General features: G+C 41.8%; 2 protein-coding genes across 2 annotated transcripts in view; one reads left to right on the top strand and one right to left on the bottom strand.

Annotated features, from left to right (window-relative positions):
* LOC119653578 (transferrin) overlaps positions 1-22,430 on the top strand; it is a 46,742-nt gene extending 24,312 nt beyond the window's left edge. The window contains exons 2-5 of the mRNA XM_038058321.1: positions 20,090-20,457; positions 20,554-20,856; positions 20,922-21,055; positions 21,117-22,430. Of these exons, the coding sequence (XP_037914249.1) occupies positions 20,090-20,457; positions 20,554-20,856; positions 20,922-21,055; positions 21,117-22,323 (2,012 nt within the window). The 3' untranslated portion in view covers positions 22,324-22,430. The remainder of the gene's footprint in view (positions 1-20,089; positions 20,458-20,553; positions 20,857-20,921; positions 21,056-21,116) is intronic.
* LOC119653579 (major facilitator superfamily domain-containing protein 6) overlaps positions 1-24,660 on the bottom strand; it is a 91,104-nt gene that overhangs the window by 60,120 nt on the left and 6,324 nt on the right. The gene's annotated exons all lie outside the window — the stretch shown is intronic.

Genomic DNA, 24,660 nt, shown 5'->3' with positions numbered 1-24,660 from the left:
CACACGAAATATCTCCAATTTCAAGGCTTTCTATGTCCAGAGTTTGACGTGAATGGTGCTTTCAATTCAACAGCCGGCCGGGGGCACTGCAGGCTTTTCCGATGTAACTGAAAGGCCGAACTGAATGTAGATGGCGGCCTTCACATTCACAATATCTCTTTGTTTTGTATTCAAACGGAAAAGTGGTTTCGTTGTATTTTATGTAACTATACCTTTATGGCTCGGGTTTTTCTTGCCAAAACTCAACGAGATGTATCGTTCGTGGGAAAAAGGTGAACAAAAACTCGCCCATAGTGTATTGACAACCGGAGTGCACGAACAAAACTCAGACAAAGTATGATATACCCTACACTGAATAAATTATATCTTCATCATCATCATCAACGGTGCAACAACCGGTATCCGGTCTAGGCCTGCCTTAATACGGAACTCCAGACATCCCGGTTTTGCGCCGAGGTCCACCAATTCGATATCCCTAAAAGCAGTCTGGCGTCTGTCTTCATGTAGGGGGCCAAAAATTCTTCGGATGATTCTCCACTCAAACGCGGCCAAGAGTTCACAATTCTTCTTGCGAAGAACCCAAGTCTCTGAGGAATACATGAGGACTGGCAAGATCATTCCCTTGTACAGTAAGAGCTTTGACCCTATGGTGAGACGTTTCGAGCGGAACAATTAATAATTTATTGTTCGTTTGCTCAGTGTACTTAGAAAGTGACCCGTTGAGTAAAGACTAGAGGAAAGCGCGTTGGCAATACGTCCAGAAACTACCAAATCATTTCGAAACCAGTTTATTAAAATCCAGAAGTCTTGCTGGAGGAAATTCCCTGCAAAAATGGTATAACCTACCGATCAGTGCAATAACTAGCAAAAAGTGAACTTCACCATAACAAATTCCAAAAATTCAGCGCCAACTGAAACGGCTTTCCGTGGCTCTTCTGTGACTAGAAGCTGGAGTAAGCCCATAATTATGAGTCTAGTTCCCAGAGATTCCTGGCCAATCATTAATCAACAACACCGTCAAAATTGGTAATCTATCATGTCTTGAGGCCGGGTTTGTTCAAGAGAGATTCCCTGCCTTCGTGCATCAAATAGTCAAAATGAGCCAAAAAGTGTTTCGCAGAAATCTTCCCGGGTCCGAGCTATTTCCGGAAGTGGATAGTATCTGACAATATGACTGAAATTCGGCTCGCAAGACACACTTGTCTCAAGGCTGGTGCTAGACCAATTGCTCAGATCTGAGGCCGCCAGGCGACGGAATACTTGGCGGTGGTTCGGCGGGAAGAGGGCAGGAGTTAGGGGATTGTTTTAGCAGGTAAAAACCCCACACGCTGGGACAAGTGTACCAGCGTCTTTAGAAGACTTCCGCCTCCTGAAAGAAAAGTTAAATCGACTGACAGACAGTGAACCGATTTTAATAAGGTTTTGTGGAAACAAACAAAAAGGAGTTTCGTCGGATTTTAACGTATAAAACCTTGAAGTTTTTCAAAGTAAGATCCCTATAGGCTTATTTACATGGCCTACCTGGCTGCTTGTCCATACACTTGTCTCTCCATTCATATTTATCATACACTTTTCTCGAAAATCCTTCCATATATTGACATGAAATTCGTTGGGGATGTTGAAACTGTGAACCTACACACATAAGGGGAATAATATCGTGAGACATTTAGTTGAAGGAGGTCCCCATACATTTAAAAGGTTGTGCTATTTTTTTTTCACTAGTGTCAAATTAAAGACTTCAATTAGCATTTTTTCGAGAAATTCTTTGTTCTTACATTAGTTGTGAAGCCTACCTAAAACAGGACAGGTTAGTTGAAGACATACTATTATTGGAAAAATTATAGTGGGCTGTCGCGTAAATTGACCGCATCTTAGCGCCGATATGACATTAAAGTGAATAGTTTGATATATTGAAGACTAATAGACCATGAACGGAAAAACGAAAAGTACATAAATCCCTTCATAATTGAAACATTCAGCTCCCGTTTTCTGATTTGGTATTTTTGGAAACAGGAAGAAATTTGATGGTGCTATATTTAGACTGTATACCAGTTGGGAAATGTTATCACACTATTTCTGGTGAGAAGCACTCTCCATCCTGTCTCACTTATTCACTGCTTACCCCTTACTCACCCTAAACTATCCCTTTTGAATAAAAAAATACGACTAGCGTTGTCTTTGCTATGGATTTGTGTCTAGCGTGCCTTTGCTTCGGATTTTCCTCTCCAGTTTTACTATCAATTTGCCTTTCGGCATGAGAAAGCCCTCTTGGGCCAATTGCTGTTTTGCTGTTTTGATTCAAAGTTATACTCGAAAACCTGGACTACAAAACCAGTCACTACTACTCTGTTTAAAACAAATGGCAATTTTCGTCGCGTTTCAGCTACCCCCGACACTTCAGCAAACGATTTTCTTTCTGATCTTTGGCCACTTTGGCGCACACCTTTTCTCATCTGCAAATTTTCTCTCAAAATGCGATTGACCATAGTTTTCGGAACACCACTTTCTTCCTTCTTCCGCTAATAGGGAAACATTGAATGGCAGCATATGGACAGAGAAGGGGAGGTCTCATTTTCAATCCCGATGAAAACTGGTGGTGGATACCAGCCGACTTAATAAAAAATTGTGGAGCTTTAAGGGTTTTGAGTTTTTTATATCATTATTCTAAAGTTCGAATTTTAATCCCCCTCCCCCACCCAGGAAGACTAAAGAGGTCTTGTCTGCCTAACACAATGGAATAATTGTGATGGTCCCACCTTCACATGGCTGACTGTAGCAGACTTATTCACGCATAGCTAATAATTCCAGACATGCAACAACATGTAGGTTCGTTCAACCACGACTGCACGTATCCATATACCCTGCGGTGATCCCCGCATTGCTAAGGATATTACAGAAGTTTCTTGAACAAAATCTCCAGCAAGAAACCTGCAATGCTATAGCCACCGCAGGACCCCCTTTAATCCTATTAAACACTTGCGATGGTCACCTCCTCTGAAACAAGTCCGGAAACCAAAAGTTGAAGGCGTTGGATAGACAAACTAAGAGGAAAGCGATATTGAATCGATTTCCATAAGGTTTTGTTCCACACAAAAGTCTCAAGGTAGAGTTATAATCATATCATGCGAAGCAGAGCAAGGACCGAGACCGACTGAGTTACACTGGACTAGTTGAAAATTAAACCCTATCATCATAACATAAAAACTAACCCTATTTTAAGGAGATAGAACTTTTCAAAGGGAGGGGCTTCGCAATTATTCCACCGGGTATAAAAGGCGGGCTCTTTCTTTTCCTCCTACATGTGTATGAGGATACACCAACACTTCAAATGATTCTATTGAAACTTACTTACTAACTAACTTGGAAAGTTTAGATTAGAAAACGCTATAACTGTTGCAAATGGCGCCAATTGTCAATTCGGTTTTGACATTTGTGAAGTAAACAAACGCAGAATACAAATCAACAAACCATGAAGCGGTTTACTCCGCAAGCACGCGGAATAATTGTTTCTATTTCTTGGGCAACAATTCGTCGCAGATTTCCTGGTCGGCCTCAGAGCAACCGTTCTGCTGAGAATATCGTTACTGTTGCCCAAGATGTCAAAGAAGAACCCAGAACATCGACCAGTCGACGTGCCACCTAATTGGGCATTAGCCGGCGGTCCCTGCGCAGAATTTTGGTTGAAGATTTGAAGATGTTCCCTTGCAAAATGCAGACAGTGCATCAGCTGTTAGCTGTTGGCCGCCAAACGCATCTAACCTAGGCTCAAGTCATCCTGAATATCAACGAAGAACGGAGGACAATTTTTCATCGAAAATTATCATGAGCGCTGAGGGTCATTTACGTGAATAAGTAAAATAATCATTTCTGGAACACCGAAAATCAGTACATCACCCACAAAAAGCCATTAAACCCGCTCAAAGTTACTGTATGGTGTATTGGTCACGCTAGAGAAGCCATCGTGTTCTTTGAGAACGTCGCGGGTCAAACAACAACTGTGGACAGCACACGCTATACAGCCACGATTACCGAATTGATTCTTCCTCAATTGAATGAATTAAGACTGGTGCACATGTGGTTCCAACAGGACGGTGAAACCGCGCACACTACTCGGGCCACAACGGATATTCTGAAGGAAGCATTTCCGGGTCGCTTAACTTCTCGTTTTGGTGATTTGCACTGGCCGGCCGGATCACCCAATTCAACCGTTCCAGACTTTTTTTTATGGGTTTTTTTGAAGTCGTGGATTTACGTCAACAGGCCTCAGAGTCTTGAAGGAGAATATTCCCCAGGAATGCGAGAACCCGTCCTCCGAAGTTCTGACAAGAGTGGTGGAAAATGCCATAAAACGGATCCGTATGGTCATCAACTCTGGCGGCGGCCACTTGACCGATATCATTTTTTCGACTTGATGGAATCAATTCTAATGGATTAAATAAACAAACTTCAGTCACGGGGTGACTACCTTTGCCCAACTTTGTATAACATATTTTTGGCAGGATTCTGATTGGTTTGGTTTGATTTCGATATCTTTGAATTATACCTTAATCGGGATAGCTAAAAAAGATATGTTTGTTACAATTTGATTGAAACAGTGTTTTTTTGAATATTTCTTGATTCCTATTTAATCAAAGAGGGAACTTTATCAAAAAGGAACATATTAGAATATAATATTAGAATATAATATGTAGTGCAGATCTTCCGTAGTATCTCCTAGAGAACTTCGAGGAATTTAAGGGCATACTACAGGAAGATACGCTATCGTTAACTATTAAAATAAAAAGGGAAACAGTTTATCTATCAATCAATCCTAACTCATCCCAGTGATTTCAGATAAGGGGGTCATCTCGTGTGTCGGATTCGCGGAATCGAATATTTTTTTTTGGCATCAATTGTATCTAGATATAGTGTAGAATGTATGGGTAAAGTGATTTTTTGATATTCGGGGTCATTCGGAAATTATAGTGTTAAACACGTGATAAGCCACATGCTAGATTTATGTCGATCGCCGTAATAGCGCTCGTATTTATTGGTCCGAATGAAGTTCGAATGACTTCGCTAAAAGGACAAGAGTTGAAGCCATGACTGTACATGTGTTTCTTCAAGAAACCTAAGGTTTATGGACTAGGTCCAGCAGATTAATGGTCAGTTAAGGTTTTATGGCTAAAAATCGCATTTTACTTTTTAAATGCGTTTTTCTCGAAACCGCATGTTGAAAATCGGCTGCCACCATAGCCCAAAATCCATCCAACGAAATTCTTTGAAATTTTCACGACTTATTCAGAACATATTTCTATGGTCCGCTATTTTTTTTTTATTAATTGAACAAGCCGTAAAAAAAAACACCAAAATTCAAAAAAAAAGTTTAACAAGGCACCAAAAATTTAGCTGTAGTTAAGTCTTGACGTTAAAATGCGTTCACTTTTTTTTCTCTAAGATTATCGCCGCGCCCTCTAGGGTGGCAGCAGAAAAACACCTTTTTTTGGAGATGGGTGTATACATTGCCCTGTATTTCAATAACGAACTATGTGATCGGGCTGGAAAAATTACTATGCACGCTCAAGATATTAGCAAATCCATGGTGAAAAATTCGTGTTTGCATCTTTATCCGATTCTTCACGAAAAATTTCTAAAAAAACCAAAAAACGGCCTTCACACGGGATGACCCCCTTAAGTTCTAAAAGAATCAAGAAATATTTTTCTGCCGAATAAATTTATTTCTTTAATTGTTGAGTAATCCCAGAGCCTCTCTAGCGTAAAAGAATTTGCGATGCACTGCGTTTTGCGTTTTCATAATCGATCCATGAAAGAGCAACACGAAAGTCAAACCTCTTTGACTGACCAAATTGAGTTGCCTTGAATGATAACTTTGGCTTACTTTTTGATATTCTGGGGGCCTTTCTCTATAAAAATGGCTTTTTTCTTTGTTTTTAGTTCCAATTCATATCCGGACGCTGTAAATATCAGCCAACTCTTCAACGACCACAAAAGGCAAATAAATTATATATATGTACATAGGGACCCGCAACATTTTACAGACAACCATAAAATGAATTTATTACTATTTTATATGCAAATATTACCTGACTCTGGCAAAATATCTTATTTTTACCTGAATTTCCGCTGGCTTCAACTTGTATGCACTTCCTTACCCGTGAGAATTGAACATTATTTGCTTACAATCTAAAGATATAACATATATCTCAGAGATATGTGTATTAACTGTAGACCATATAAAACTGGATTTAATAAGTAATTTTGCATTAATTTTTACAAACTCATTGTGGGAAGTACCAACACTGAGAACTTTGGCATTTCCCATGAATCTTGTTTGCATTATATACAATTGAATCCAATATTTTTCCAACAAAAAAAGGTAATTTACAGCTAATGGCAGCTTTGCGATCATGACAATTAGCAAGAAAAAGTCTGAAGGTTACTTAAATTTAACCCCATTATTTATTGAAAGGTAACAAAAATAATAAAACTCCCCAAATTTCATAGAGTTCAATGAATTAAACATGAATGCATGGAAAGAAGATGAATCTGCTAAAAGTTTTTATACGAATTCATCAATTTATCATTTGATTGCGACAACCAAGCGAGGATCCATTACTTCATCAGAGAACCATTTCGATCATTTAAAAATATGAGGTTACCTGTATTCTCTGAAAGTTGATAAATATCCAGACAGCAGTTCACAACAGGTTTCACCCTGGCGTACCAGTCATGTTCCAAAGTAACTCTCAGATTCATTGTTAATTTCCAGTTTCATTAAAATAGAAAACGAATCTTAATGTACAAATATCTCAAGGTTAACTACATTTTTTCAGTACTAAGGGTAGAAAATAAACTTGCCTGAAACTAGCATTAATATGAAATTTGAGCTCATACTTTAAGAGAATTCATTAAAAAGATGTTTGCAACTGCAAGCGCTCAAAATTGTAAACCGGGAACTTCACAATCTGAGAAATTAAAGATAATTGCAATATGTAATAGTGAACGCAGATAGTTTGTCAATCAAATTTCCAATTTTATGGAAAAATCCTTATTTCTAAACGGGACAGTTCTTAGCTAGTTTTACAATTCCAATTTCAGCTAATACTTAATGGGGTCATCCCGTGTGAGGGCCGTTTTTTTGGCTATTTTTAGAAATTTTTTGTGAACAACTGGATAAAGATACGAATACGAATTTTTCACCATTGATTTAATAATATCTTGAGCGTGCATAGTAATTTTTGCAGCCCGATCGCATAGTTCTTTATTGAAATACAGAGCTTTTTCTGTTTGTTGTTTTTCTGATGTCACGCTGAGGGCGCTGCGATCATCTTAAAGAAAAAAAGTAAACGGCATTGTAGCGTACAGACTTAAGTACAGTCCGCAAACTAGGATTATTAAAAAATATTAAGGTACATTTTTGGTGCCGTGTTAAACTTTTTTTTTGTGAATTTTAGTGTTTTTCACGGCTTCCCCAATGAATAAAAAAAAACTACTGAATGAATCACAATTATCCTAGTTTGCGGACCGTAGAAATATGTTCTGAATAAGTCGTGAAAATTTCAAAGAATTTCGTTGGATAGATTTTGGGCTATGGTGGCAGCCGATTTTCAATATGCGGTTTCGAGAAAAACGCATTTGAAAAGTAGAATGCGATTTTTAGCCATAAAACCTTAACTGACCATTAATCTGCTATTTCTAGTCCATAGACCTTAGGTTTCTTGAAGGAAGACATGTACACCCTTCGCTTCAATTCTTGTCCTTTTAGCGAAGTCATTCGAACGTCATTCGGATCGATAAATACGAGCTTTATTACGGCGATCGACATAAATCTGGCATGTGACTTATCACGTGTTTAATACTTAATTAATTTCCGAACGACTCTGTACATCAAAAAATCACTTTCCCCATATAATCTACACTATATCTAATCCAATCCGCGGATCCGACACACGGGATGACCCCCTTAAAGAAGTAACAGATGGATGGAAATCAATCAGCCCGCATATTTCGTGACATATATCAATCCTTTAGAGGTTAGTCATCCTGGTAGAGTTACCAGAAAGACACAAACTTTAACAACAAACATTCTCAAATTTACGTTAATACTCTCTCTAGGATAAATGAAGCCTCTTCAATACATTTCGGACTTGGCACATAGAGTCTAACCTCGGATGTATATTTTCGAAGGACAGGCTCCGGTTCAATAGTCGATTTGACATAGAGTATATTGGCGAGAAGAATGATCTAATTTTTCAGTAGGCACTATACTCATAACGACCATCAGGCAATTTTCCTCCAGAATGAAAATGGACCATGCTGCGATATGTGTTCTCGCGGAGCTGAAAATTAGGGCTCGTCAGTAAAAAACGATTGAAGAGGATGCATTCATGGAGAAATACTATTGGGAGGCCATAATTCCGATGGTGCAGCTTCAGAAAAAGTAGCATGCCGAGGTGACGAATTCTTGCCAATAACCGGTCAAACTATTGTTGCAACGAAAAAACGAAGTGCTACGGACTGCATACTTTCAAGTAAGGAAGATCTGCTAACAGGCTAGAAAAAGACTACACTTCGACGAGAAACGGAAAGTATACGCGTAACTTCGAGATAGGCTGAAGCAGGATATACGCCCCAGCAAGCGAGAATACCTTAAGAAATTTTGCCGGGACTAGACCAAAACCATTGGGGATTAGAGTATAGCGTTGTTATGAAGAAGATGAAGGAGCAAACCCCGCAACTCACCTCCCCGCATCTTCTTCTCGATATAGTGGGGAGCGCAAAAAATACAAAGAAGTACTGGACGGATTCACCATACCTGCGGTAACCGAGGAGGAACTTGCGGAGATTCGCTGGAGAATCGGAGATGATAAAGCTCGACTTTGATGCTGTTCCCAATAGAGCCTTTAAACTCGTTATTAAGACCAGGCTCGAGGGGTTTATCCGTTTCCATTTCCGTAAATCTCTTTCAACGTTTTGAAGCTGGCTCGAGACGTAGTGTACGCCAATAAATGTTGTATGGTATTAACACTAGACTCCAGAAATGCGTTAAAATCAGTCAGCTGGGACGGGTGCCCTGGTTACTTGACAAAACTCTCCTGCAGTTACCTCTCGAGAATGAAGGGGTCCTCTCCTGTGAAACGTGATGTTCAATGGGGTCCCTCTGCTTCCCGTGCCAAAGAAGGCCACGATATTGGATTTCTCCGATGATCTAGCCATATTTTTCGTCGCAAAACAACCTGAATATGTTGTAGGGTGAAGACTAACTAAGCCGGCAAAGCCGTAAAAGTGTAGCTGAAGATGGTTCAACTTGATCTTGTGCGAAAAAGGCTGAAGCCATATGGAAAGGAATGCAATTAGTATTCGTATTGGTGCCTTCATTTTTATCATCATCTATCATCACTTCAAAGCTGCTTCTCAAATACCTGAGGATTTGAAATATTTAAAACTTTTCTTTTCCTTTCGCTAGTAATTTTTATTAACCTTCTGAATACCGATATTTCGGAAACAATTTGTTCCCTTTATCAGTGCTACAAGTATACCTGGGAATGATAATGACCAAGAAGATCAATTTCAAGGACCTGGATTATACCTATGAAAAACAGCAAATCCAACCGGCTCGATAGCACGGACAGTAGCTAACAATGGAAGCCCAAGATCCACCTGCAGAATGCTTCTGGCCGAGTGGTTTACTCTACACAATAATATGCAGCACCGGGAAGAGAACAAGCACGAGGAGGTGAGAGTAATCGGAGGAGGCTAAACATAACTTATCACTTAGTGGTGCTAGGGGTGTGTAACGCCTGTAGGACAATGTCAAGCGAAGCATGTGCTACTGCGGGAATGGTCCCAATGAAAGGCAGGCATGTGAGGCACGTCGTCTATACGAGAAAAGAAGAATGAATCTATATCAAACGAAATAGAATGCCGGAAAACGGCAAGGAATAGTCGCAGCAACGGTGGGATGGCTCGCAGAAGGGTTACTGATAGATAGATAGATAGATAGATAGCTTTATTAGTGTAAATCAATTCATGTTCAGATACAATCAATATTTAAGTGATACAGACTAAGTCTTTTCAACTATGGTAAGTTGTGCAGTATAAACAATCTTAATAAGTGCAATCGCTTCAATTCTCAAAATTCCCTAGGAAAATTAAAAAAAAAAAACCTAGCTGAAGGGTTACTGGATCCGCACTCTAATTGCCCATATTTAGGAGTGGATTGAGCGACTATACGGCGAAGTTAATTATTACCTAACCCAATTCTTCTCAAGGTCATAGTGGTTACAGGAAGTATCTCCATTCAGGTTGGATGATGCTGCCTTTTACCCTGAATCTGGTTGCGCACCTGAGGACCCGGACTATGTCACGCTCCAGTGTCCATGATTTTCCTCAAAGAGGAGGAGCTTGAAGGACTCTCTGAAAATCAACATAAAAAAACTTCGAAAGATGCTGATGTCAATAAACTCCACAATCGAAAAGATTCAGGTGGAACATGGAAAAGCATAGCTCGTAAGGAGGGCGTAAAGACCAGAAGGTTTGGTCCCTCGAAGCGCAGTCTTTCTTGCGAAGTAACGATTAGCGGCGATTGCGCTGGAAAGAAAGAGAAATTGGGGGTGGTTATGTGAGTATGCGACTCACAAAAACAAACTCAATGACTTGATGCAAGGCATTTTTAGATCATCTGGCCTTTGCCTATCACTAGCAGATCAGAGACGGTGCCCCTGAATTTTCCACCTAATCTAGCGTCTCCATGAGTACCAAAATGTGAAATGTTCGCTCGAAGTTCTATTACTTCCCCAGTTTAGATAAAAAAATCTTTGTAAATGTGTGGGAAGTCCATTAAAACTTCACAGAAAACCTAGAAGTATCCACCATATAGCAAGGTAATTCCTACATTTATTTTTTGCACTGTTTCAAATCGTGTAGAAAAAGTGTCGGGCCTGTCCGGTTTCCGTAACTTTGAATTATCATCGAAGGAGGCGAAACTGCCTCGAATTTTCATCGGACAAAATAGATATTGTCCGGTGGACGACGTTTTTCAATTGGGACCAGTGATGCTTTCTGCGTATCTTCATATGCAAGTATTGGCTTCCATTTGTTTGATGGTCTGATCAGGAGAGAACACGTGTCATAGCAACTCTCTTCAAGCTGAGTATCAAATCAAACGCACCGCCTTGAAAAAATTGCTGCACAAAAGGTTGTATTGCCCCCCCCCCTGCAACTATCTTTTGAGTTCCGCAAATAGTTAGAAGTCACACGGAGCTTGGTCAGTAAATAAGGCGATTAAAGAACGATACAAGAGCAATTTTTTGTGGAAGACTCTCGAAGTATCAATGCCATGAGAGACAGGGCATTATCTTTATGAAAAACAATGAGTTACTTTACCATAAGTCCAACCTCTTCTTGCAAATTTGGTGCGTTTGTTTTTGTTTTGGGTCGCACTTGGCAAACCTCCATACGACCCTCCCCTCCCCCCTTCTGTGATTTACTTGGTCGTCCGAGGCAATAGACGCCATCAACATGTTGTTCGCCTCTTCAAAGTCTTTATTACACACTACACTTACAAATATTTTTCTGCGTCATAGTTGATTTACCTGAAAACTTCTGCAAAACTTCTTCTCTCAGCCGAAGTTCCATTCCACAAATAAAATTTGATGGCACTTCCTTGCTCTGCAAAATCGGACATTTTAAAAATCGGCAAAATCGCTATCAGTTACTGGGAAAACACAAACGTTGTTATGTAACTAACTGCTTCACGCATTAGCGCATCAACGAACATTTCAAGTCAAACATTTACCTCCTCCTTCTATGGTGCTGAATGCTAGCCGACTATGAATGGCAACGAACGACGCCTTGCGGTAATGAGGACAAAGGTATTGCATTGCGCCACTGGCGTAAGACGACATGATCACGTCCTAAAATCCGATATGGGATTGCACTGAACATGGAAAATTGGCAAGAGATGCGACTTCGATGGTATGGTGATGAAATTTGCACTAACGAGAATTCACTTGCCAAGATTGGTCTGAACATCAACGTTGATGGAATACTTTTAGCTGCAGAAATGACGGTGACTTGATACGTTGAATGGTGATTTGAAAGCCTCGCGACTGCGTCGAGATCAGGCCATTGACAGAACAAAATGGCAACCGATCAAGACGAGCCAACCCCGCTTGTGAACGGGACATTTTGATACCTCGCCAGATTCTCGCTTAACCAAGAAGAAATCTCTGGAAGGCAACTTCTTCACTTCAGCGAAAAGCTTGAAGAGTACAACAACATCCCCCCAGAGGAACAGGAAACCCGACTAAGGCTAGTCTTTCGGTGGTACCGTTGCCTAATTCTTTCAAAAAACTAATGAGGAAGGGTCAGCAGAAGAAAACTTCAACTGAAAAGAAGAGGGGACTACGAAGAAAGGCAAAGCGGGCCTTTCGACGAAAGGTAGGGCCAAGCTGATAACCCCGGTGAAATCAAAACTGAACGAAGCAGCCTCTTCATTTAGCGATAGTTTTTACGTGAGACCAACCTTACGTCTATAAATATAAAGGTTAATCGACCTAAGGTGCAACATACCAAAGCCTCTTCTTTCCTACTGGTGGCAAGGTTGCGATGCTCGTAGGGTGGTAGGGCTCCCCGAGGAGGTCTCTTAAAGGCAAAAAGTAGGCAAATGCTCCATTGAAGAAGACCCTTCTGAGTATCTTCGTGTAAGGTTTGAAGATGCGCCACTTCAATGTTTTCAGGTAATATTTCAGGGAGTAAAATCCTGCCCTTCTAGGGAGTACAGAATAAAAATGGGGCTCCAGCAGCAACAGACCGTTCAACAAAGGGTTTCACCTGCTAGCAATTTCAGCCTTCAGAACAGACCTTACCGTGGATGACCTGACACCAAAATCTGGCTTTAGTTCCCCCGTTGTGTTGTATAGCAAACAGCAAAAACAAACATGGTCTGAACAGCACCAAGGTAACCATCATAAGGTAAAACGAACTCCATTTCTTTTCCTTGCTAATGATTTATAGGTTCTGGAAAACTATCAGCCTTTTTATGTTTATGTCATAAGTATAAAAGAATCGGATTGCAAGATGTACTCCTTCTTTTACTTGACAGTTGACGGAGTTTGATATTGATCAAAATTTAATTGAAACCAACAATTAGTGAAATTTATGAAGAAATTCGCATATTCTGCAATTTAGCCATGATAAAGTAAGGCATGCGGAACAGATATGTGTTAAGATTTATTATTTGCAAGATGCATCTCGTTCTGGTCGGTTTACGACTGAGAAATTCCATGAAATCATGGAAACTGTTGACCGGCAGATCGGCACGTAAGCAATCATTAACTCATCTAATGAAAACTCAAGCCATGAAAAATGAAAAGAACCGAAAAACGCAAAAATGATAGAGCCTTGGGCCTTAGAGGGATGTTGAATTCTGGAAGACTTCTCGGCAAACGAAAATCAATACAATGCATTTGAAGTGATTGAAATTACCTCCCGGCGTACACTAGCCCGGCGCTTTTTCTGCGCCTAGAACGTCGCAAAAGTAAACACTAGATTAGTCTGTGAATTGCATTCAATTTCATAAGGCAAACAGATATGCTAGACGCAATAAGAAATTCTATGCATGTGGTGAGCTACCTTTTACGAATTTTGAGGGATTATTCGAGAGACCGCTGCCTAATTTGTAAGGCACTAGAGAGCCAGAAGTGGATGAAGATCATATATGAAGTAACACAAAGGTCCATCCTAGGGCCGAATTTCTGGAATGCATCCAATGATACTCTATTAAGCAAGCTGATTTGGCATATTGATTCGATGGATAATCGAACGGGTGACTCCCCACTATTTTAGCCATGCACTGGACTAAAAAGAGGATCCCGATCATGTTTTCCGTTTCGGTCGACGAGACGAGTATAAGGTCAAAGCGAAAGGTTAAGTACCTTGAATTGTGGAAGGTGTGGTGGGAGTCGCAGACAAAGGAGAACTGTCTTTGGAGAACATTATCCAAAAGATGCTGAGGAGCGCTCACACAAACTCAACCAGTGGAATGACCAGATGGTTCCCTTCCCTTTGGTAAACGAAGGGAAACAGAAGGGCCATAATACTGCGGAATACTGCGCCGAATCATTCCGGGGTAGTTGTATGAGCCGAAAAAGCCTTGACCGGGGGAAGCCAAAAAAAAAGGTAAAACGGACGGACCATCCCATTTTCGCAAAAGGTTAGCGTTGAATAAGCGATTTTACGGAGTAGTAAAATGAGCCTATTAAAAGGCCTGATTGTTTAGAGCTGCATTACCCTCCCCTGCCCCCCACATATATATATATGTTGATACTCCTCGCCTAAGTTAATACACAAAACAAAGCCTTAAAAAATACAAATTCTTCCTCAGGAAATCCGATACAAAGCTCATACATATACAAAGATCTGAGTAAATAATTCCATATTCATGCCAACGACGATTTTCTTCAACTAAAAATACGCCGCTAATAGTGTACTACACGCACGTACCTCCGGTAAATCTACGAGTGGTCAAACCAACCATGAATCTGCTCGCTTCCAACGTAGTTGCAACCAGCCTTGAACTTGCAGTTGAGGTGACTGCATTACTCGTATTCCGCGAACTTGTTTTCTTTTCTTCTCTTTGGGTGCAATCTCTTTACTTTTCAAATTACCTTTCCGGATTACACGTCTTGACTGTCATTGACGATATTTAAATGTTTACCTATGATTTCTGTTGAAGTGGCCGGCGAAGCGCTCATTGTAATCGGATAACTCAGTTTTAGTTAGCGCGACCTTGTGGAATTTTACAAATGAATTACTCCAGAGGCGAAATGTCTGGTTCGTTAGTTTTTGCGGATGAAAGTAATGAGAAATATTTGGTTTTGCAATGTTGAAGTAATACCTGTCTTCAATTAATAGATTGTTTGGATGGAAACTAGTCCGACGGCCCTTGAGTAATATAAACTGAAGCATAGAGTTCAAACGGCTTTGAGTTTTCTTTCTTTTGATTTATGTTCCTAAGAGGAGTCATATCACACAAAAGTCATACTAGTGGGCTTGTCACTTCATAGACCATGTAAGCGATTTCAACTTGAACAACATCAAAATGGAAGAAACGACAAAAAATGGTGGCTCTGTAAAAGTACATGTTACAGAATATCCTATACATATATTGACCCACATTGGGCGCTAAAGAAAGATTTTACAAAACGAGAACAGTAATAACTAATATCGACTTCCAAACTCCATTACCTGCTTCGATGAACCTCAATAAATTTATAACCTACGTGCCCTGCTACCCAGCCCTAAAATTATCACTAAATCTGACCCAACAGTGCTTTCAACGCTTCTTGACTTGATATAGTACTTTTGACAGGATAACAACTTTTCAGTTAATTCTTTCGTATTGGTATTTTTCCCCCATTTTATTGGTACTGAGACCATATATTCCAGACCATATCATCGCATATAATGTTTTACAGTTGAAAAGCATACAGAAGGGAAACTTACCCAAACCCGTATACAAACATCTATTATGTAACCAGGATCCCAACCCGAGGAAACGACACCGACAGGCTAACATTAAGCCCACTCAGTCATACAGCTTTGCCTCTGTCACGTATCATTCGGCTCCCAATTTATTGAGTTTGGATAACAGTTAAACTATTTCAACGTACCAAATTCAATTAAGAGCTAGCCGGTGATGTCTTCGTCCTTTTTCTGGCCACCATTGACTTTAGGCTGATATTGTTCCCTGCTCCGGGATGTCTGCAGTTCCTTACTAAGGCAGGCCTAGACCGGATACCGGTTGTTGCGCCGTTGGTGATGATGATGATGAATTTAAGCAGAAGAGTGCTTCCTTTACTTTTACACTGTATTTACGTTACCAGTGAATGCTACCACTTGAATGGACGTTAATATTTTTGAAACGGTTATAATAACTGGCATTTTGCCAAAGACAGGCTCCAAAACGATGGACGGTTTAAATAAACACTAATCTCTTTCCCCCAGGAATATAAAGTTTTTGACGTGAACATTATTTGCCTTCCTTCCTGCCTTTTCGAGGTACGATATGTCCTTTTTTGAATAGCTAATGCCTCCATGAGAGCCTATATGAGATTTTGTTCGAGTGGCAAGATATTTAATGTACGTCACTGTCTTCCAAAGAACAACATAACCTTTTGTGCTTCTGAGTGATCATTGGTACTGCTTAAGAAGACCACTTGTAAATGTATATTCTTCTATGTTCATTGGTTGTTGTCAAGTGGGTGCGGCTACTCCGTTCAATTGCCTGTTACAGTCATAAAGAAAGATCGTTTTCACACCCTTCCTTTTTTACCGAAATGATACGGTACAAACCACTTTTAAGGAACTTCCAACATCCCGGTTTTGCGCCGAGGTCCACCAATTCGATATCCCTAAAAGCTATCTGGCGTCCTGATCTACGCTATCGCTCCATCTCAGGCAGGGTCTACCTCGTCTTCTTTTCCTACCATAGATATTGCCCTTATAGACTTTCCCCTGGCTGAATCATCCTCATCCATACGGATTAAGTGACCCGTCCACCATAACCAATTGAGCCAGATTTTATCCACAACTCGACGGTCATCGTATCGATCATCGATTTTGTCGTTATGTAGGCTACGGAATACTTTTAATCAAATCCACTTTGATAAAGGAAATTTCTTCCCTCTTAAAAGAACTTTAGAAGCGACGAAAAAATTTTCCTCCATCCGAGGGCCATGTTCACTATTCAGCATCGGCTGTGCTACGCACTTCTGACGATTGTCCAAATGTTGTTGCATTAGCACCACCACATGCTTCCTCCTGTGCGTCATCGTCGCCCGCCACAGCTGAACCGCAGGCCTTTCCGACCTCATGTCGCCCGAGCGGGCCCTAATTGAACGTCGCCTCCCCGCCGAAGCAGCTGTTCATGTCAAGGCTAGCATACGCCACCACATCCCATGCAATTCTGGCCTCTATCAGAAGCAAAGCCAACTCAACTTTATCACCTCTGTCATGTGTGAAGCCGACGAAGGATGGGTCTCCTGACTGACTGATCCCCACGGTTTTGATACTATCGTCTAATCTTTCTTTGGGTCACAGGGGGTCTCCGTGAAGCTTTATCAGAGGAGTAACCTGCGTGAAAATTTTCGGCTCACTGACCTGCCTCGCAGAACTTATATCATTCCCACAACTTTGCACTCTTTTATCAAAATGTAAGGGGTCTAAAGACCAAGCTGTCGGATTTCAAACTGTCTGCCTTACCATTTCCATATCATGTCATCTGCATTTCTGAAACCTGGTTAGATGACAGGATTTCAGATTCTGTTTTTCGTTGTGACAGAGACTGTCCTGCGCTTGGCAAGACTACCGGCCGAGGTGCCATAATAGCAGCTAAGTCCCCTCCCCATGCCGAAATCATCTTTTCCTCCTCCTCCTCCACCTACGATTCTGTCACCATACGAGTCATTCCGCCGACGAAGTCTTGGAGTTTTTGAGTAACATTTGCGGCGCTTTTTCCACGTCTTGTCTCCATATAGCAACAGCAGTTAGAAAAAATATCTCCAACACCGACCAACACCTTTCAAATTTTCTCCAATCCCGTGAACAGTCTGACCCTCACTTTTTCTCTTATAAGTTACTGCCTTGATGCTTGGTTCTAATTTCCTTTTTGACTTACATGCGCTAGACACAAACGACTATTCAAAGACCGCCTGCTTATGACTCACGCGTACGCGTCCTCTATGGAAGCCCGGATAGCATTACAGAAAGGACGAGCGGCGAGCGAAACAAAATCGCCAGTAGGCAAACACATGGTAAACAGCGACCACAACATCACACAATTTATCAAATAAAAATAGTGGGCAAACGTTTTTTTTATTTAGATTGTAAGTACTTAGGACGGGAGCAACTTACTCTCGAAATATCGATATATGCGGTAAAACACACCAAAACGCTATTCCTTTAAAATTATTTGCGATGGTTCTCGCTCTTTTTCTCAGGAGGGCAGTTCCAATATAGAATCCCAACACATCAATCATACCAGCGGTGATGGAATTTCGCCTACACGACGAAGACTTGTTCATTTTATGTGAAGCCTCTTGACACTTCAGCAGATCCCCCCCTTTCCAGATCAACATCTTCAGTGAAAATAACAAACCCCGAAATAACCAGAAGACGACACTTTGTTCCTTTTTCTATCATCAGAGAACTAGTTTAGAACCGATTGTCGAATTACTTCGGGCTAGCCCCCGAGCTTTTCCGTTTTTCGGAGCCTTCATTCATCACCGGGAGGGGAGAAGAGGAGGGGAGCTGTTAGTTCAAGAAACCTCCTGCCATCCGACCCTTCCACCAGTCGAGCTCTATCTTCTTTGCAACGAGAAGAACCCAAACGTAATGTGCAACACGACTCCACTTGACAGCACTCCTTACCATCTCTCCGACAAAATTGTCTGGAGAGAGATCCCCTGTGTTCAAATGAAGTTGTAGACGAATCCCATCCAACCTTCCACAAGGAAAAAGGTGTGATGGGTTTCGTCCACAATATCATTGCAAAACACACAATCAGGAGATCGTGCACTCCCAATCTTGTGCAGGTAAGACTGAAAACGTACATACCCACTTAGAAGCTGATTAAGAATCAATGAGCCGCGCTGTCCATCTGACTCTCGTTTCATTCATCTAGTGTACTTTACCGTTCTTCACAAGCAACCACCTCCCTTGCCTCTTCCCTGTTGCGCTTGTATATGGGTTTACGCTTCTTAGTAAAGAAGACAACGAGGATCACTCCCCGATCAGCACTGCAGCCGGTTCAGGTAGTTCGGTACGCAAACTCCACCCACAAAGATCCTTGCAAAGCCGGCCGTAGAGCAGAACAGTCGTACGGCCCCAATGTTTGCCATTAGCCGACTTAAGGCCGAAAACCTAGCTGCAGCTTTATCCGCTCCTGCTTTGATTTGCTCGAAAAGAAACTCATCTTGGAGTCTAGCGTCAGTCCAAGAAAATTAGCCATTGATCAGCGCAAGCCTCGCCACTTTCCAAAGGGAAGAAAAAATACCCTCTTTCAGGAAAGTGTTGAATACGCCAATCAGTAGATCCGGCCGATGTTGGAGCACCCATTTGTATACCTCTGCGGGATACCATCAGGTCCTCTTGAACACGACATTGCCTCCCATAATTGCAGTGCAAGTGCGCCACTACCAGATGAAAGCACGGAATTGAAAACAATAACGGCTGCGGCTTCTCATGAACTCCAATTCAAACATCGTAATCGTAATCCTTGAGGACAACGTTTCCCAGAACTAAGAGACTTCAATAAAAACAATCCATAGACCAGGTAGAACACTTTTCCACCCCTGGGAAGTGCCAGACAACCACAAATAAATAACCCTGAGACTTGGCTTCTCTTAGCAAGAAATAATAGGATCCAAAAAGCAGCATATGCGATGCTAAAGGGACCCTAAAATCCTTTATGGTGAAACCCTCAATATCCTCCTACCTGAGGACCACCTATTTGATATGGTGGCCGTATCATGCAGTGCTGCCATACACCATGAGTCCGGATGCTAAACAGCGAAACACTACGGCCATAGGGGAACTTAGGGAACTTTTGGCATTTCCAGCAAACGGCGACATGCAAACCGAATCCCAAGAGGAATTTTATTGTGGAACTTGCAACTACAGGACAATGGGAGGCCCGCAGCCTGTGGAGTCGGAGCGGGAGTATTCTCGTCGGCAGTACATTCCAAGCAGAAGTAGTGGCAATACTGAAAAGGAGTGGAATGGAGAGGATATCCCAGAGTCTAAAGTTTCCTTTCCTTCCAATGAGAGAGAACCACTCTGGCTACAATCCAAGCGGCCATTAAGGCGCCAGCGATACGCTGAATACCATAGATAGCATATTCAAAGTCACTATCCGGCGTACCCGGCCATAGCAACACAGGGGGGATAAGCAGACCATAACCCCCAGACATCTCCTTTTTCGATTAATAGCACAAGACCATTTGAATATGTAGCGCACTGTAAATAGTTATTTAATAAGACCACAGTATCTGATTTCAAACTATACAAATTCCGTTTCCATTTACAGTGCGTGTTTGCATCGTTGAAGGACGAGGATTATACAGGAAAACCGAAAAATTCTGTCCGACTTTGGAAAGCAAATCCAATATAGAATGCGTGATTGGTGTGGACCGATTAGACTGCATTCGAAGAATCCAGAAAGGATCAGCTCATTTTGGAGTTTTCTCGGCTGAAGACTTGGTTGCAGCAAGATGGGCCACTACAGATATTTTAGTTACCAGTGAAATGCGGTTCCACAATACTCCCTTCGAATACGAAGTTGTCGCTGTTGTGGATAACGAAGCTGGAATTCACTCACCACATGATCTACGCGGCGCGAAATTCTGCCATCCAGGACATGGTATTGAACCGCATTGGACAGAGATTTTGGCTAACGTAAGTTGCTAGACTAAATTCTGCCTTCCTTATATGATACTAGTATTCCGTAAATGAAAGCATATTCGAGAAAAGCTAACGCATCTCCTCCTGCAGTACTTCGAATCGATGCTTCTTCCAAAACTCTGCGAATCTGACCTGTCACTCACAGAATCCCGAATCAAAGCCAGTGCAAATTTCTTCGGATCGTCCTGTAAAGCTGGACCTTGGGTCCCAGATCGGATACAAGATAGGATCCTGAAAAATCGCTATCCTTCTTTGTGCGAATTATGCTACGATTCATACCGTTGTGGGGTTGGTGACAAGCATTGGGGACGACGTGGAGCACTTTATTGTTTGACCACTGGAGGTGGTGAGGTTGCCTGGGCACGTTTGGACGATGTTAGGAGTCACTTTGGTGTAAGTTTTGATTTTTCTATTGAATCACCAAATATAGTCTAATAACTTTCTCGAACTCAATGCAGTTCAGTGGATTAATTGCAGAAGCAAACCCAAATGAGTATAGCTTCCTCTGCCCAGATGGATTGCTGCAGCCGTTGAACTCTACGTACCCATGTGTGTGGGTAGCGAAACCATGGCAAGCAATAGCAGCGAAAAAGTAAATATAAAAAAACTTCCAAATGTTTCACCATCTAACAAAGTTGTTTCTGAAATTCCAGTACCCACGCTGCAAACATTCAGGACATCGTCCATAACTTATCTCACTATGATGCCGATTGGAAGCATGCGCTCCTCAGCCTCTTGGAAACATATCACGTAAACATCACATCACTCGACACAACTGTTCCTATTGGAGATTACCTAGAGCAAGCCGTAGGATTCCAAAGTGCCTACAGTTTTCCATCATGTAATCCTCCACGATCAATTGTATTCTGTACTACGTCCCTCATCCAACACTCAAAATGCTCCTGGTTGCAGGAAGCTGCTTCAGTTTATGGAATCGAACCAAATCTACAATGCATTCGTACCGAAAGCTTAGAAAGATGTCTGGACGATACCAAACATAAAGCAGCCGATGTAGTCCTTGTTGACCAGGACCACCGAGTAAAAGCTCAAAAGGAATACAAACTTAAACCAATCTTATATGAATTCTCAAAAACTATGCATGAACGATATGTCACAGTTGCAATTGTGAAGGACTCGAATTTGAAAACAATGAATGACTTACAAGGACTTAAGGCGTGCTTCCCATCCCACGCTGGAGCAGCTTATCTATCGGTTATGGAAACGCTTCGTAACGTCTCAAAAATTAAATACCCAGACCTTGAGGAATACTTTTCATCGGATTCCTGCACATGGAAAACCGATAACTGTCCTGAAAAATTCAAGGGCGATGAAGGAGCCCTAAGATGTCTCCTTGAATCTGGCAGTGTAGCCTTCCTTAGCTATGATATCTTCAAGAATTTCACGGAAGGGAAACTCAACACAAGTTGGACATTCTCTGGAAATCGTAAAATGTTTTCCACTGTTTGTCCTCATGGTAAAAATGCGAAGGACGAGGTCTGCTACTTACACTGGACGCCCAGAGGCCATCTAATGATTCATGCGGATACAAGTCTGATTCGACGTAATGAAATTCATAATTCGCTTCGGGACATGGACCGACTTTTTGGAAAGGATATGAAAGCGCATACGCCGTCGTTTACTATGTTTGGGCCTTTTGATAAGCGTAATAACATTATCTTCAGAGATAATACAGAAGGCTTGAGAGGATTCGTAGAGCTGAGTAAGGATAAAATGCCTAGGTCAATGGAAGATGTGTACGATATGTACAGTGCGGATAAATATGTAAATTCAGAAGGAGTTAGAACTACAACTAGTATTCTAGGAATAGTGTTAGTATTGACTGTAGCCATTTTTAGATAGAAGCATTTAGGGTATCTTTTAATAAGGAATAAACTTAGTTTTCCATTGTGATATTATTTTTAAATTATATCAAAGACCTGTCGGAATAAATGAATACAGTAAATAAAGGAACCGTTTTATTTCGCAAATCAATATGGCTTTAGTTTTGACAAAAGCGTTCACTAGTTAATCTTCCTCTACTTGATCCGTATTCATCCTGGATTTTGCCACTTATTTTATCCTCAAGAAATCCGCGGCTGATTTGGCTTTGAAAGCATGCTTTAAGCATCAGATGAAAAAGATGAAAAAGCAGCACTGACTACCGCGACAAAAGACAGAATTTGAACGATCTGCTCCTTCAACAGATGGGATGCTATCACTAATGGTCTTCAGAATGATCAAAATACACCTTTCCCTCAACATAATGCTATATGGAATACTGCAGATTCATAATGGTCCATGATAATGGTGGGAAGGATACCCAGAAATTAGACCAAACATGTAGGAGCAAAAGGGCAATAAGGTAATGGTGCAGGGTTTTGGAAACCCAGCTGTCGATATTCAACGACCGCGGTGCCTCAGTAGTGGTAACTTTGGCTACTGTGGCACACACAGGCACAAATCCCCGCGAGCGAAAGGGCTTCCCCTGATGGGAAATGTGTAGCGATGAGGAAGAAACCTTGGCTCGAAAACTACCCGAGCGATGTTAGAGGCAGCGACCAATAGGGAACTGCCTTCATCGCACTGGGTAAAACGATCATGGAACTCTATAAATTCATCAAGAAACGCCGGACTATAGAGGGGAATGATAAGGAGCATCTGGTTGGCGTACAGCAAGGCTCAAGAAGAAGTAAAGGCGGCGAGCGAAAAAAAAAGTCAAGCGACACAAGTATCGCCTGCTCAAAACACGAAAAAGGAGAACCCCGCGAAAAGGCCGAGAGAACAGTTGAACGAATCGACCACTCAACTAACAAAAAGGTACAGTACGTGAGGAGGACGGCTGGTGCTGCCGGCCAAGACTCCGGGAACAGGGAGTGGATGTCTCAAAGCAGATGTGGATGCCTAGAGAAAAGTGGCAACTCGTAAAAGACAAAATCGGAGAAAAATAAGGCCGGAGGTTATCATCGTATCCAAACGAGGTAAAGGGTCATACGCTGACAGAAAAGAGAACTCATCAATTTGGGAGATAAAAGCCTACGGGAAAACACAAACGGTCATTACCAGCCTACCAGTGGAGGCAGGACTCAAACCGCTAGCAGCAGCGAGAGTAAGAACAGTCTGGGTCAGGTGTCTACTTTGGAAGCAGGTTACGAAAGCATGCCCCAATCTGAATGCCATGTCAAAGCAATGCAGGAGATGCGGACCGGAAGGCCATATCAGCAAGAACTATGGAGCTGACCCAAATTGATTACTGTGCAAAGGAAAATAGGGGATTAGACCATCGGGACATTACAGGCAGCAGCAGTGCCCGGAGTACAGAAGAGCCCTCAACATAGACCGCAGATGAGGTTGATGCAAATCAACATCAGCCACTAGCAGGAGACACAGGACCTACTCTCGCCTACTATCCGCGGGGAAATCATCGATGTGGGTATAATTACAGTGAGCCATGCCAAAATTACGGTGGTAGCGTTTGGATCAAAGACCAAAGGGCCAAAAAAGCATAATGGGCTTGCGGAGAGCAAACCTTTCAGCACCCAGAGGAAGCTTTCATCACAGCGGCGGTGAAAACAGTTCACATCTACAGCCACTATGCTCCACCTAACACTACACTTGCCGAGTAAGAGCAGATGTTGTGCGCTCTGGTTTTATTTACAAGATGACGCTGCCGATAACCACAGCAAGTGATTTTAATGGGTGGGCTTTGGAATAAGGCCGCCGGACAATGCGGGAGGACGAATCCTACCCGAAGCATTCGCGAAGCTAAACGTGGTACTTGTGAATTTTGGGAACTCATACACTTTCAGGAGAAGGGGCCTGGAGTTTACAATGGACCTGATATTCGTGAGCGCCATTCTAGTCAGCAGAGTCGTCTGGCATGTCAGTGAGTGCTACACTCATAGTGAATGCCACCCAGTCTGCTTGGAAATTAAGGACAAATCGAGTGTGTTGTGCGGCTGGACGGCGAAAGCTTTTGAGAAATACACATTTTCTGCGGCACTCAAGCCTAACAGGTGGTAAAGCCGGAGAAAAAATAACCCAAATCACCCGATTGATAACGGAAGCATGCGATGCCGCTATACCCAGAAGATGATTGTTCTCCAGTAGGCAACCCAACTACTGGTGGAACAACAAAATCGTAAGTTTGTGAACCCCATTTTTTCGGGCAAGGTTTATTCAGAGGCTATGGGGAAAGCC

This window comes from Hermetia illucens, chromosome 4, assembly GCF_905115235.1.
Source record: "Hermetia illucens chromosome 4, iHerIll2.2.curated.20191125, whole genome shotgun sequence".
In the NCBI taxonomy this organism is placed as follows: domain Eukaryota; kingdom Metazoa; phylum Arthropoda; class Insecta; order Diptera; family Stratiomyidae; genus Hermetia; species Hermetia illucens.
Note: the sequence above shows the minus strand (reverse complement) of the source record. Positions and strands in the feature narration are given on the sequence as shown.